Source organism: Acomys minous, assembly GCF_964271855.1.
Source record: "Acomys minous genome assembly, chromosome: 1".
NCBI classification, from domain to species: domain Eukaryota; kingdom Metazoa; phylum Chordata; class Mammalia; order Rodentia; family Muridae; genus Acomys; species Acomys minous.
In genome coordinates, this window is record NC_140483.1 from 47,468,169 (window position 1) to 47,484,232 (window position 16,064).

At 37.4% G+C, this 16,064-nt stretch overlaps 1 protein-coding gene across 2 annotated transcripts in view; it reads left to right on the forward strand.

Annotated features, from left to right (window-relative positions):
* The first annotated feature begins 497 nt into the window (after positions 1-497).
* The window catches only part of CDC73 (cell division cycle 73), a 110,207-nt gene continuing 94,640 nt past the window's right edge, over positions 498-16,064 (forward strand). The window contains exons 1-5 of one of the 2 annotated variants that reach the window (XM_084796412.1): positions 498-834; positions 4,013-4,118; positions 7,866-7,935; positions 12,775-12,837; positions 12,922-12,974. In XM_084796412.1, coding sequence (XP_084652538.1) covers positions 704-834; positions 4,013-4,118; positions 7,866-7,935; positions 12,775-12,837; positions 12,922-12,974 — 423 coding nt within the window. In that variant the 5' untranslated portion in view covers positions 498-703. The remainder of the gene's footprint in view (positions 835-4,012; positions 4,119-7,865; positions 7,936-12,774; positions 12,838-12,921; positions 12,975-16,064) is intronic. The other variant, XM_084796413.1, reaches the window with a different exon arrangement.

Below are 16,064 nucleotides of genomic sequence, written 5' to 3' on the forward strand. Positions count from 1 at the left end.
CTTCATAAGCGGGTACATTCCAAAGCCTCAGCTTTCCGTAGTAACTTATCCTGACCACAGGGACCTGAAGACCTTTCGCTGAGTGTCGCTCGGATGCTGACAGAAAGGTAGCTCTAAAGGCTCCTCAAACTGCTGCAGCGAAGCAGAAGGAAGCCTGGGGCTGGGAAAGCAAATCCCCCGGCGCGCGCTCCGGGACCCAAAGTGCGGAAGCGCCCAGCAGGTGCGCGCGCACCTGTCGCTTGCCCTTTGCGGGCCTTGGATCCCGCACCGGGCGCAGCTCCGCTAAGTCTCTGCACCCATCGGGGAGCGGCGTAGAGGGGTCCCCGTTTCCCCCCGAGTCCTCGGCGAGCTCACCCCGACAACGGGAGTCTGGGAGGCGCGTCTGCTCGGGCGGTCTCCGCGCCCCCTGGCGGCGGCCCGCGGCGCTGGCGGAGCGTGGGTCAGTCAGGCGTTCTCCGCGGGCAGCCCGCGGCGGGGCCTTGCCTTATATAGCGCGGGGTCCTCGGCGGCCTGGGTAGCTAGTGCCCGTGCTGCTGTCGTAGACGCGGACGGCTGTTAGTGCGGCGGCTGTTGGGTCCCGGCGGCGGCGGCGGCGGCGGGGGAACGAGGGCGAGGCGACGGCGAGAGGAGGCGACAGGCGCGGCGGAGACGGCGGTGCCCGGGGCCCGCGGCGGCGGCGGCGGCAGCAGCGAGGGGGGCGAAGATGGCGGACGTGCTCAGCGTCCTGCGACAGTACAACATCCAGAAGAAGGAGATTGTGGTCAAGGGGGATGAAGTGATCTTCGGGGAGTTCTCCTGGCCCAAGAATGTGAAGACCAACTATGTAGTTTGGGGGTGAGTGCGGTATGGCTTTGGCCTAGTGGTGGCGGGGCAGCGTCGGGCGCCCCCGGGCGACCTCTTCCCTGGCCCCCGGCGCCTCCTCCCCCTCCCCTCCTCCCCGGAGTCCCTCGGGGATGGGAGGAAAACCTGTGCTCTGGGGAAAAAGTTATTCTCTGGAGCAGAAGTTGCACTTTTAGGTTGAGGAGGGAAGAGGTGGAGCGGATTCTAGAGCGGTCAAGTCTGTTCTGTGTGTTGGAGGAGCCAAAGGGAAAGGTACCCTGGGATTTCCGACTTTACCAGTTGGTGTTCACCAATACGTGTAGGTTGTCCGCACGGCGTGGGGCTGGTGCTCTATACCTGAGGGAAGGTATAGAGGCAGAAAAGCACAGCATCTGGCGGCCACCGAGTCGCTTTTTGTTCTTAGGTTTTTTTTTTTTTAATCTCCCAGAGGCTGCCATGTGTTGCAACTGTCTCCTCTGGCTCTTCTTTGAGCGCCCGGGTAATTTTCTTTTTCTCAAAGTTGGGGAGGGTGATGTTATTCTTTAAAGAGGAAAAAAAAAAAAAAAAAGAGGAGGGAATAGACTACTTAAAGTTTAGGATAGAAAGAGATTAGGAGCGTTTTGGAAGTCAGTAAAATCAGTGCTGGAGATGAAAGCAGGGCTCTGTTGGGGAGAAAGTTACTGGTGAAATGAAGGCTTTTACATACAGGGCCGAGAAAATGATCCTATGTGCTTTTCGGAAAGTGCTTTAAAAGGGGGAAAAGTTGAGAATGTTGATCCATGAGTGCCATGAATTTAAGTCATTCAGGAAACCAGAGGATCAAGTTTAATAATCCATTGGGGCCTCTTTAATGATATTACTGTCATTGATGCTTCTCTTTGATAATTAAAATCATGAGTCAGAGTTTTGGTACCCATTTTGTTTGATTGAATGACTTTATGAATGATCAATTAAAAACTAGAAAAATTTAAGTTTTCTTGCAGCTTATTGATTGAGTCTCTTTTTGAAATGTTAAGTGACAATCTGAGTTTCCCATGTTTTACTCTTTCAAATAAATTACCTAGAATTATGATTATACTTTATTAAATTTTAATGAGTATTCCTTAGAAACTCAAGGGATAAGGACGTTTAATTTGAAAACATCTCTGGTAGTCCTATTTCACATGATGCTAACCTATTTTGACTAGAAAAGATGAAACAGATTAAGTTGATGTGAGATGGTTTCTTGTTGCTAGGAAGAGAACAGTTGTTTACCTCTAAGTGGGGGGTTATTTAGAGAAGTCTTTATGGAAGTGTGTTTAACCTGAATCCATTCCACAAAGCCTTCTTGAGTAAATGAATGAACAAATGAATAAGCTTTAAAGAATGGCTAAGATTTCTGAGTGAAATGGTGGAAGAGCCTCCATAGTGAGGGAACTGTATACTTAACATAGGAGCCCTTAAAGGACATGTTTTGACAGGAGCTTGTAAATGAGTGAAAAAGCAAAGCTTAGGAAAAAAATGTGAAACTTTAGCCTTGCCAGGCATGGTGGTGCATGCCTTTGGTCCCCAGCACTAGGGAGGTAGAGGCAGGTGGATCTCTGGAGTTAAGAGACCAGCCTAGTCTATAGAGTGAATTCCAGTACAGCTAGAGCTACACAGAGAAACCTTGTCCCGAAAACCAAAAACAAACAAACAAACAAACAAACCCGAAAAAACAAACAAAAAAAGAAACCCAACCCCCCCAATTTTTTTTTAACATCTAATCTTCAGCAGAAGTTATTTTCCATATGTGTGCACATATAAATATCTACACATATAAAAGATTAATCAGTGCCTTTAATGCATTTAGTGCTTTCTACCCTTTTTTTTTCTCTCTTCAGACAGGGTTTCTCTATGTAGCTTTGGCTGTCCTGTACTCACTTTGTAGATCGGGCTGGCCAAGCAGTCTGCCTGCCTCTGCCTCACCAAGTGCTAGGATTAAAGGCGTGTGCTGGCACCTTTTGGCTATTTTTATGAGAATTACTTTGTATAATCACAAGTGATAGTAATTTGACATATATCAGTTTAGAACAGTGGTTCTCAGCCTGTGGATCTCGAGCCATTTGGGTGTTGTCAAAAGACTCTTTCACAGGGGTCACCTAAGACCACTGGAAAGCACAGATATTTACATGTGCAGCAATGGTACATTTATGAAGTAGCAACGAAAATAATTTTGTGGTTGGAGGTCACCACAACATGAGGAACTGTATTAAAGGGTCTCAGCGTCAGGAAGGCTGAGAACTACTGGTTTAGAGGAAAAGTGACAATAGAGCTAGTCAGGTAGGTTTAGGACAAATTACAATGAGCTGTATTCACATGGATCCATAGAGTTGGATCACTGTAAGTAGATGGAGGAGGCAGAAAGAAATTAGAAAGCTGTGCAAGTGTTAGTAATAGAGAGCTTGCGTCCCCAAGACGACATTGTGTGATCACAGAATTATATTTTGGTTTTGTGATATTGACTTTTACTTTTCACTTTACAGAGTGTTGTTGAGGTTGTTGTATGGCGGCAGTCTCTTGTTTAGATCCAACTAACACGTGCAGCCTGCTGCTGATTCCTTCACCTAAGCAGTTTGTTTTCTCTGGACGATCCTTTCCATTGTGCAGCTGGTTGTAGTATTATTATTGTTATTATTGTTGTTGTTGTTGTTGTTGTTATTATTATTATTATTATTATTATTATTATTATTATTATTATTATTAATTTTCTTTCAACAGAGCCCAGAACCCAATTTTTTAGGTCTTATTTTAAACTATGTATATAGTGGGGCTGAGGATGTAGCTCAGTTGGTGGATGCTTGCCTAGCATTTGCTGTCTAGCACCACATACAGCACGATGTGGTAGATACTAATGCCATCCTAGGATCTGTAGCCGGTTTGAGGCCAGCTAGGGCACACAGACCTTGCCCGTCTTAAAAAAAGAAAAAAGTGTAGTATTTTAGAGTATGAATTTGGGTGCTCTCCCTGTTTCTTAAATTTTTTTATGTTGTCCTCTTTTTGCCCCAACGACAACTCACTTACTATGAGAGTTTATACTGTGTGTATGTTTTTGCTATGTTAAATATTAAATATGTTGTTAAGTAACCAACCAGATGTAGTTAAATGAATGGTGTAACTAAGATTAAGTAATTGACTTAAAATCTTAATAAAAATCATGCCTTAATCATTTTAGGACTGGAAAGGAAGGCCAACCCAGAGAATACTACACATTGGATTCTATCTTATTTCTACTTAATAATGTGCACCTTTCGCATCCTGTTTATGTCCGACGTGCGGCTGTAAGTAGAAGTCATTTTAAAACTTCATTGATTAAACAGTTAATAGATAACTTGCCTTATGGATTTCAAATGTCTGAAATTGTCTTGAAGAGTGAAAATTAAGCTGCTATGAGATTTATTCAGATTTTTTAGTTGGTAATTCATTATTCATGTAAAATTTAGGTAATGTTTATAACAAGTTTGAAAAGCACTTACATAGATCTTTTAAAAACATATAAGTTGGTAGAGCTCCTGTAATCCAGAAGTATAATATCAAGAAGACTTTCCTTAGCATTGTCATTGTAGAGCAAGAAAGCGCAAAGTGATGTAAATTTAGTACTAAAGTATGAGACTCTCAGAAAACCCCAGTGTGAACAAATACTTTTTTAGAAGTTTAAACAGCATAATTATTTTTGTACCTTATTGACAGTTTTATTGTTCTTCAGTTTCATCTGCTTTCTCAGTGTTTGAAAATTCATTGCTGAGAGGAAATCATTAGAAATAATTAAAAATATCTCATTTCACAGAGATTATTGTGATGAGACTCTTCCACTGGCAAGGGACTTTTAAACTTTGATAAGTAGCCGGTCGTTGTGGCGCACGCCTTTAATCCCAGCACTCAGGAGGCAGAGGCAGGCGGATCGCTGTGAGTTCGAAGGCCAGCCTGGTCTACAAAAGTGAATCCAGGACAGCTAAGGCTACACAGAGAAACTCTGTTTCAAAAAAGAAGAGAAAAATTGATAAGCAATTAGGATTCAGAGTTATTTGAGTTTGACATTGCAGATTGCCATGAAAGTCCAAATAAGATGCTTCCCCAGATACTTTTTTTGGGTATTGGGGGACACAGGTATCTCATGTAGCTGTGTAGTTTGGACATAGAATTTTTTTTTTTTTTAAGATACTGATACAATCAAATATCCACTCTAAATGTTGTTTTAACTTATGAGGACATACTTCACTGCATTGTGTTAATTTGGAAGTATTTTCATTTCTTAAATTTCTTTTTTTTTTTTTTCCTTAAATTTCTTAAAACATGCTTTGCATAGAGTCATTATTTTGCCTCCATCACTTTTTGGCTGTCTAATACTACTGCTGGATTGCATTATGTTGTGTGAGGTTTACTTTTGTTTTAATGTTTAAAAAGCAAAGATTTATTTATTTAATGTATAGTGAATACTCTGCCTGTGTGTATACCTGCATTGCCAGAAGAGGGCATCAAGTCACATTACAGATGGTTGTGAGCCACCATGTGGTTGCTGGGAACTGAACTCAGGACTTCTGGAAGAGCAGTCAGTGCTCTTAACCTCTGAGCCATCTCTCCAGCCCCTGAAATATACTCTTACAACCTTTCTTTGAAAGTAGTGATAGCTGAGGTTTTTAAATAGTAACTTGATATTTGGAACAGTTGAGAGAGCTCATCATTTAATGGGAATGTATAGTACTGCTTTTCCAAGCAAGAAACATATTCAATGTTTAATACATTTTTTAAAACCTTAAAATTGGTAAGAAGTATGGAAAAATATTAATAATTTACCAGTACACTATTCTTTATTAGATCTTTAAAAATGAAATCAAGCAATAATTAGAATTATTAAATAATTTAAGTATTTAGTGATTTAAAGATTATATATATATTACTATCATTATTTTATTTTTTTGGTTTTTTGAGACAGGGTTTGTCTGTGTAGCCCTAGTTGTCGCGGAACTCACTCTGGTACACCAGACTGGCCTCAAGCTCAGAGATCTGCCTGCCTGTGCCTCCCATACCATTGCCCAGCAGGATTGTATTCTTGTGAGTGGTTATAGTTCATAACTAATAGTTAACAGTTGTTACTGTGAACCCTAGGATTTATAGTCATATAAGATGTAACATTTGTTTTTCTTAAAAATTTTCCAAATGAGGTGTGGCAGAGATCTAAAACTCTATAGTTCTTCCTTCGGATTAGAGGCTGCTTTTTAAAATTGCTGTGTTACTTGCTCTTTTTTGGGTGGGGTGCCTTTTCCTGGAATAGTTGCTCCTGATCCTTGGTGCCTTTTAGTGTCAGAAGAGCTGTAACTTCTCAGGTGGATCTAACTTGAACATAAACCATATCAGACTTTGAGATAGTAATTTAAAGAACATCAGTTAAAGCTGGTGGTGGGGGTGAGCACCTTTAATCACAGCACTCTGGAGGCAGAGGCAGGTGGGTTGGAGGCCTGCCTGGTCTACAGAGTGAGTCCCAGAGCAGCTAGGGCTACACAGTAAACATTGTCTTGATAATCTACTTTTTGTTTTGTTTTTTTGTTTTTGTTTGTTTTTGGTTTTTTGAGACAGTTCTCTGTTTTAGACTCGCTTTGTAGACCAGGCTAGCTTCGAACTCGCAGAGATCTGCATTCTTTTGCCTCCGTAAGTGCTGGGGTTACAGGCCCCATGCCCTTTTGAAACCTTGTCCTGAAAAACAACAAAACGTTAATTCAGATATGTGTAATATTCCATGTAGGCTAGTTTAAAAAAATGACAAGGGCAGAAATACTTGTAGGTTTTAAAACTTGTATATATATACTCATAAGGAAAAAACAAAATTTAGTCTGACCCTTTGAAAAAAAATTAAGCGATTTGTTCAGCTAAGTAAGAAAAAAGTATGTGCAAATAATGGGTGTAGTGACATATAGTGGTCATTATGAGGTAATTGGCTAGTGATACTAAGGGTTCTCATTACATCATTGTTTATAATAGTTGACAAAAGTTTTAATCTATATAATCCATTGGCAACCAGTTTTCCTTGCACTCTGTTGTTTGTATTAGACAAATGATAAGGAAAAATGTGGTAATGACAAAGTTCATTGGCCCAAAGATAACCTGATTCTTGAGTATACATTTTATTTGTTTTAGTCATCTTTTTAAAGGATTTGCTATTTTTACTTGGGTCTCTGTGTGTGTGTGTGTCTAAATACACATGAGTGCAGAGGAGTTTTACTGCTCCCCCAAACTAGAGTTAAAGGTGGTTGTGAGTCACTTGATGTAAGTGCTGGGGAATCAAACTTTGGTCGTGGAGGTTCAGCAAATGCTTTTATTGCTGAGCCCTAGCTTTAATCATTGCTTTACAAATACTGAGTGTAGGTGGATTAAAGCAAAATCACTCATTTTTCTAAATTGATAATACATTTCAGACAAAAATTTTTCAATTCTTTTTCCTCCTCTGCTATCTGAATTTATATACACTCAAGAATAAAAAGAAATTTGTTATATAAAGTAAACTACTCTAATTAACATTTTTTAGGTTTTTCTCATGTTCTTGTTAATTATCAAAATTTATATTTAGTCCATTTGGAAGAATTTCAGTTGAATAGTTTGAAGAGGTTTGGTCTTATGGGGAAAAAGCAGTACAGACACCATATAAAGTGAGGCCACATTAGGACTGAAAAGATAGTGGTCTTATATGTGCATAACATGATGAGTGCAATAACAAAATAACAGTAATGCCAAGGGCTGAGAGCATGGGACTGATACTTGGAAAAAAGATAAAGTTATTACTTATGAAAACAAGTGTCATTTGAAAAATAAGTGTATTGACTATATCTTTCTGAAATTTCAGAAGTAAATTACTAAAAATTAACATTTGAGAAATTTGCAAAGTTTTTAGATTCTTCTGAGCTTTTTCTTTAAAACAAATATGACTTTAAATAAATTTTACCCCGGTATGTTAGGTAAATGCAGAGATTATATGATATTTATCAAATTTCATAGTTGATTTCTATTCAATATCTAATTTACAATTTTGGCTTCAGACTGAAAATATTCCTGTGGTTAGAAGACCTGACCGGAAAGATCTACTTGGATATCTCAATGGGGAAGCATGTGAGTAGTTGTAAAATTGCTCCCACTCTTAAAACATTGTTTTTTAAAAATCTTTTATGAAAATAGATGTATTGGGAAATTTGTATCTCTACTAAATACCCTACTTGAAGCTGTGTCCTTGTGCTTCTCCCTGTAGTTGCACAAAGTTGCCCCATTTTTAGGCTGTCACTCCACCCTTGTGTGAGGGTTCTTTGCATACTATCAAAGACGTTGCCTATGTAAATTATTTTTGTCTTGCCTTACTGTTTTTTCCTTTTTTCTAAATCATTAACTATTAGAATAGATCTAGAAGAGATATATTCTTTAAAAACTATTTTTGATTCCATAGTTCTATTTATCAGTGTTTCCTTTTTGTTACTGTGAAAAGGAAGAGTTGACATAGCATCACTGTTTATTTTTTACCTGTTTCTTGAAGTCCTCCTGACTATCCTCACTATCCCATTAACGTCAGCAAGACTTGAGAATGGGCACATCCTTTGTTTCCTTTTTTCCCCGCTTTTCCTATGAACAATTGGTATTGTTGCACACTTTCTTCTTTAAGTCCTTCATTTGCCATTTGTGACACTAGACTTTGGGTTTTCTTTCTGTTTGTTCACCTTTCCATATATTTTGTCACTTCTATGCCACTGTTAGTTGTCTTAGGGTTTCTGTTGCTGTGATGAAACACTATGACCAAAATCAGTTTGGGAAGTTATCTTTCAGGGAAGTTAGAGCTGGAACTCAAGGCAGGAGCTGATGCAGAGGCCATGGAGGAGTGCTGCTCTCTGGCTTGTTCCTCACTGCTTGCTCAGCCGGCTTTCTTATGTCCTCTAGGACTACCATGGTGCTTGTAACCACCCACAGTAACCTGGGTCCTCCCACATTAGTCACTAACAAGAAAATGCATACATGCTTGCCAATAGATAATCTTACTGAGGCATTTTCTCAACTGAGATTTCCTCTTCCCAAATAACTTGTGCCAAGGTGACATAAAACTAGCCAGGACTCCTATTTTCTGTGGCTTGATTTATTTTTTTTCTCTTGTAACCTTAAAATCTCTAGATGACCTCGTCTAAGTTTTATTCTGTAAATGTCCACTCCTATTCATATTGTTGAATTCTAAATATAATTGGCCTTTGAATGACATGGGTTTGATAAGTACAGATCCACTTATATGTGGTGGGGATTTTTGTTTTTGTTTTAGATTTGTAACAATTTTGAAAAACATTAGCCATCAAAACATACCATAAAAAAGTGTGTCATGTTGTATACTAACTTAACAATAAAAATACAATGACAATAAGAAAGTATGTCATAAATGTGTTATTTTTATTCATTCATAATTCAAAAGCCTAATAGGCACAGTTAAAACTTATCAAAACTTAGGCATATAGATATCATATTTCTATACTATATGATACCATTCAGGGCTGAGAGAAATGTAAACAAACATAAGATGCAGAATTAAGTCATAAGTATAAAATCAAGGTTAATATGTTAGAGCTTTATAGTCATCTCCTTTTACAGTTGTAGTCAGCCGAGTCTGCGGAGTTATCTGCTTAAAATGCCACGAAATGTAATTAAAAAAAAATAAGTTGTAATCTTATAATGAGATCACCTTTAGAGTATGGTGTATTATTGTAAGAACTGATTTCTGGCAGTTCTTAGATATTTTTTCACCACACATCATGTGTACAGTATATGAAAATAAAGGTTATTAACTATGTTATGATTAAGTACCTTCTGGTAAATATCAGTTATTAATTTTTTTAGCAGTTTTTGACAAGTCAAAATGTATGCATGAATTTTCAACTTAATGAAAACGTGAGTGTCCCAACTCCCATGATGAAGTCTCAGCTGCAGTTTTCTCCCACTGACTCATAAATTTACTGTTGTCTTCTTCCTTTGAATGTTTTGCAAGCATCTGAAATATAACATGTCTAAAATACAGTGCCCAATTTTCTTCTTCCTGTCTCAACCCACACAACCAAAACTGAGCCTGTTCTCATCTTAGGAGTAATGGTACCTTATGTAACTTAATGCAATGAGTTAGACCTTAAACCCTAGTAGGAAATGCTTTTCTGTCATATCTACACAATTTGTAAGTACTTTTCTCTGCCTTGAAAACCATGACAGTTTTTCCTCTACTCCAACCTTGTCCCATTTGTTGTCTTTATTCTAAAACCTGATTACATGTTCCTACTCATTATTTGCTATAGTTTATTTTGTATCAAACAAGATTTTTGTTTGTTTGTTTGTTTTTTCGAGAGAGTCTCTCTGTGTAGCCTTGGCTGTCCTGGACTCGCTTTGTAGACCAGGCTAGCCTCAAATTCACAGCGATCTGCCTGCCTCTGCCTCCCTAGTGCTGGGATTAAAGGTGTGCGCCACCACGCCCGGCTCAAATGCCTGTCTCTTTACTCCCCCATCCCCCAAGTGTATGTGTGTATGAGGTCGCATGAGCCACGGCTTGAAGGTTGAGGTCAGACAGTAACTTGGTGGAGTCATTTCTCTTCTTCCACCTTTATATAGCTTCCAGTAATCAAACTCCCGATTGCTAAGTTTGTGTGTCAAGTGCTTTACCACTATCCCTCCTTGCTTATTCTTAAATTACGTTTGGGTACTGTGCACAAAGCAAAATCTTGTTCCTTTTATACAAAGTAAACAAGAAGTGAGGAGGAATCATTTCTGCAAAGGCAATTAAAATGGCAAGAATTTTAAAAAGGCTTCCTATTTTTGTCTGTTTTTAATAAGGCCAAGTTTAGTTATTTGGAGCATGAGAATCATGGTATACCTGTTAAAATTGGGTTTTTTGTTTTTTGTTTTTCCTTCTGAGGCTCACTCTAATTCTCCCATTAAAAAAGTGTATTGAAGGGATTGTAGGATTTGTCAGTTTTACTAAGTGTCTCAGATGCTCCTGTTAAATAGGTTCACTTTGGGAGAGTCTCAGTGAGTTGTTACTCACATCATTTCTTATGTTTTCTATAGGATAAAGTTAGTTCTCAGATGATGATGATGATGATGATGATGATTATTATTATTTTTGAGGCAGGGTTTCTCTGTGTAGTCCTAGCTGTCCTGGAACTCACTCTGTAGACCAGGCTGGCATCAAACACAAGAGATCTGCCTGCCTCTGCTTCCTGAGCACTGGGACTAAAGGCGTGTGCTGCCACCATAGCCCTGCTCTTTTGTTAGTTTGTAAAAGATGTTACTAGTTCAATGAAAAAAGTTGAACTGCTTTTAAGATCATGTTTGTAGGTCTATTATAATTAATAACTTAAAGATATTAGCTGTTAATGTGAGTTAAAATGATCTCCATAAAAACCTAGACTTTTCTTGAGCAGTAGAACTACATGGATAATTTTAAATTTTATTTGGTAAAATTGAGTGTCTTAACAATATGAGGAAAAGCAATGAGAAGATACTCATCATTCTCGATTGTAAAACTTAAAGACCTAATAATTTAAGAGCTGAGAGTGAGTTGACATATTAATAAAACTAGTTTTCATATATTAGATTAGAAATACAAAGATGAGGCTGGCCAGCCTCATAGTAGGATGGTAGTGCATCTGGTTCTAGAAATACACATCAATTTAGTATTGAAACAAAGGCATGTCACATCAGCGGGAGAAGGTGGGACTGTCAGTTAATATTTTGATAAAGATAAAACAAGTTCTATATCATAAAAAAAAGCCCTGATAAACTGGGAAAATGTTCCAACTCCTGTATAAGAGAAAAAGTCAGTTGTATGCATGAAGTGTGACCTTGGAAGTAGATGCACAAAAGACCAACTACTTGAATAGTTATAATCAGTATAATTATCAGAAAAGGAGATAAATCAAGTATAGATATGATTTATTTCATTATAAATTACAAATTCAAAAGAGTAAGATAAGACTTTAAAATTTGCTGTTAATGAATTCTGATGAGGCTGTGATAAAGCGCTTGTGTTGTTGGTTGTGCCACTTTATACCTTTCCTTCGATTGCTGACCGCTCATTACAAATAACACAGAAACCTTACATTTGGAAGTGTCCTAGAGCTATACTTGAAATTATAAAAAGTCATATGCATGTGAAGTTTCTTCATGCTGTTGTTTATAACAGAAGACTTAGAATTGAATGCTGTGCTCACTGGAAACCAGTCAAATGCATTATAATGATTCTGTACAGTAAGATACCCATAGATGTAAAAACTAAAAGCAGTTAGGGAGCTAGGGCACCTACTGGTGGTGGAAGGGTGTCTGAGCTGATATTCTTTGATGAGTGGCAAATAAGTTCCACAACATTTGTGTATTATGTTGTCTTTGTATAGAAAGGTACAAGTACAGTATAATTGTGTTCCTTAAATCTGAAGAAGGACATACAGGACAGTAACTGGTTACCTAGGTGAGTAAGAACTTGGTGGAAAGGACACCAGGTGCTCTTTTTTTTTTTAAAAATAGTTTTATTATGATCCATTCAACAATAAAATACTTTGTAGGGTAGTTGAAAGTTTCCTACCAATGGTGAGTAACTAAACTTTGTATGTTAATATGATGTGTGCATATGTAAGTATTTCTAGTAAGCATACTTTTTAAATGTGTTTGTTATAAAGGAGTATAATCTGAAGTGAACAGTTAACTTCAGTAAGTAGAATCTCAGCAGTTTTTAAGCTAAATTTAAAAAAATCCTTTGTTCTTTCACATACTTTCTAACATTGAGTCATCTTGTTAATAAAATACTTATAGAGCTGCGTTTTGAAACCATTTTATCTGGGAAATCCTTCTATGATACAAGAAATGAAACAAAGCTTGAGCATTTCCCATGGAATAACATCCAGGATATATTGATCTGCTTATATGATTTTTCTTTTCCTTTTCCAGCAACATCAGCAAGCATAGACAGGAGTGCCCCATTGGAAATAGGTCTTCAGCGGTCCACTCAAGGTACACCATGTCACATCCATATCTTGAACTTTAAATAAAAACCCTGTTCCTAAAGTACACACTTAACCTTTATTTTTCTTATAGTCAAAAGAGCTGCAGATGAAGTTTTAGCAGAAGCAAAGAAACCACGAATTGAGGTAATAGAACTCTATTTTTAAAGTAATTTGTTTTGTTACTGAAAGTGGAATTCTATGTCAGGTGGTGGTGGTGCACACCTTTAATCCCAGCACTTGGAGAGGCAGGGGCAGGCAGATGTCTGTGAGTTTTGAGGCCAGCCTGGTCTACAGAGTGAGTTCTAGGACAGCTGAGCCCACACAGAGAAATCCTGTTCTAAAAGAACAAAACAAACAAACAAAGAAAAATAATTCTTTATAGTAATTCTAGCAGCTTTTTTTAAAACTGAAAAGTAGATCAATAGGTAGCTTGCTTGTGTTACTGTGACATCTAAGCTCTGTGATTAATATGCCATTTTATTTATTTTTGCTATCTTTTGCTATATTCATGGAAACTGGGTGAGAAGCTGATATCTGATTGTGTTAAAGGTCATGTGCTAAGTAGCATAGGTTTTCGGGCTCCTGCAGTCTTGATAGCTGCACCTCCATCTTGCTGCTCTCTGATACTGCTATGGGGAAGCATTCATAATCACACATAAATGGATAGATGGTGGGGCCAGAACTGGTCTTCAGGCTGCTTTGCTGACCAGGAGGATAAGGTAGTATGGGGATATGTTTTCCTGTTCAGGCTGTGAATATGAAGTGCTTATTGTTATTTCATTAAAACACTGACACAGGTTCTAGATTTCTAGTGTGTTAGTGAACACAAATGTGTTGGCAACTCTTTGTCACTGTGACAAAATACCTGAGAAAACAGCTTAAAGAAAGGTTTGCTTTGGCTCATCATTTCAGCCCAGGGTTACCTGGCCACACTGTGTTTGGGCAGAGTATGGAAAAGGGAGTAGTGGATAGAAATTGCCCACCCTCCTGCAGAGAGAAACAGAAGGAAGATGTAGAGCAAGATAAACCTTTCAGAGCACAGCCTGTGCTTCTTTACTCAGGCCCTATAGGTCCATGGAGTGGTGGGTTCATCAGCTCACTAGAGCCATAGGTAGAGAACCCTTAGAGTCCAGCTGCCTCTCATAAGCCCATTAGGTGGCAGCCATTTCCTTAATACCTGAGTCTTTTGAAGTTATTTTTAGGTTCTAACTATACCATTTACTTGAAATAGAGGACAGGTAAGAATGTAATTGACATTAGAGTATCTGTTGTATAATTGTGGTAACTACTTAATTAACCATGTATTGTATTTTGAAAATTGTTAAGCAAAAAGTGTTCTCAGTAGAAAAAAGTGGCAATATGTAAAGTAATGACAATGTTAATTAACTAGATTGAGCCATGTCATAGAGTATGCAATTTTCAGAAGATAGTATTATTTATAATATGTACTTTTGGACAAGTCAAAAATTGCTGTTATCATTAGTTGACCAGTTAGTGTTATGGTAAATTATCCTTTGGAATTTTAATTACATATAGAACTATTAATGATTTATTAACAAGCGCCATATTATTTGTATGCATAGGAAAATACTGGATGTAGAGAATAATTTATTAGGAACTTAAAATCTGGCAGTTTTATAAATCTGTATTATTTATAGTCAAGATCTTCACAAGTGTTAACAATACTAGAAACCATATATATTTTTATTTTAGAATATACATATATACTGTAAATTTTAGACATATATATGTATATATATATATATATGCTTCTTTTTTGCTATATAAACAACAAAGTTTCTACAAGTAAGGATGAGGAAGGTAGCTAGGTATAATGTTGTTTAGCAAGTATATAATAGTGGAGTCAGTAAGAATGTGATTAAAATAATGTAATTTTAGTTAAGTATATTTTGAGGAACCAGGAAGCTTGTGCTTTTTAAGCAGTGATAACTAGTTCATTGTTATTAGTCTATACAAGATGGTATTTTAAGTGCTTCAGTCATACTGAGTCATGTTCTCTTTAGTTCTTCTACCCTTTGCCTTTACTCAGCATCTCTGATTAAACAGGATCCACACATAAGTGACTTGTTGAGGTTTGTATAACCAGAACTAGCACCAAGACAGGGTGGCTACTGAGCCATTCTGCCCTGTTTACTGAATATGCATTTTGTGACAGTAAATCTAAGTTTCTCCATTTCCTCTTACAAAAGAAGACTGACCACTGTTAAAACAGTGAGTGCATTTAGGGTCATCAATTAGTTGGAAATAGGAAAAAATCACAATATAATCATTTGAAAAGAAATTCAACACCCAAGAAAAGTTAATACCAACGCTACCAGTTACTTGAAGCATCAGCAGGAAGTAGTACTATCTTTTCTGTCATTTATAAAGTTGTAACATTTGTATTAGTATTTAGTTCAGCAATTTGAATGCTTAGGACACTGTGGGAAGAAAAAGAAAACTTGAGGTCAGGATTTCTGATGTGATTAAAATTTAGGTTGTAATTTTAAAATTTCTAGTTTCTTGAGGACCTTGACCTTCATGGATTATAACGTCCTTACAAATGGTAAAAATTAAATGCATTTATTTCAGCTGATGTGTCTTTTTTTCTTTTTTTTTAAACATTTTTACATGCTAGAAAACTAATAGGGCATGAATTGAAGACCAATATTTTTTTCTCTTTTGATGCCTTAAAGTTGTGATAATGTATAGTTTCATACACTCTTTTACTCCTTGGCCCTGACTTTACTCCTTGTTTTTTTATTTGTTGAATATAGACTTTGATCTAAATAGTTGTCACTGAATTTTTTTTCTTAATCAGCCACTTGTCTTTCAAATTAAATTTCGCTTGGTTTTCAAATATAAGTTATAAATCGTATTTCCCAAGTTGACCTCAAGCTCACAATTGTAGCCAAAATTGTCTTTAAACTCTTGATGCTTGACGGTTGGGATTATAGGCATGAGCCACAAACATTTTGAAATAGTCTATTAGGAACTTAGTAGCAAGATTTTAATGTTCCAAGGAACTTGTTTTGAAAGCTATTGACTTTTTGTTTCTAATGTATCTGGAAGATTTTGGGACCTGTAGTACCAGATTGGAAAACAAACAAAACAAAACAAAGCAAAACAAAACTCAGCATCTAAAATGAACAATTTTACTTTGATGAAGACTTTCTTTAAAAGTTAAGATGTTTTTTCATCAAGAGTGGATCCATAGGGCTAGAGAGATGGCTC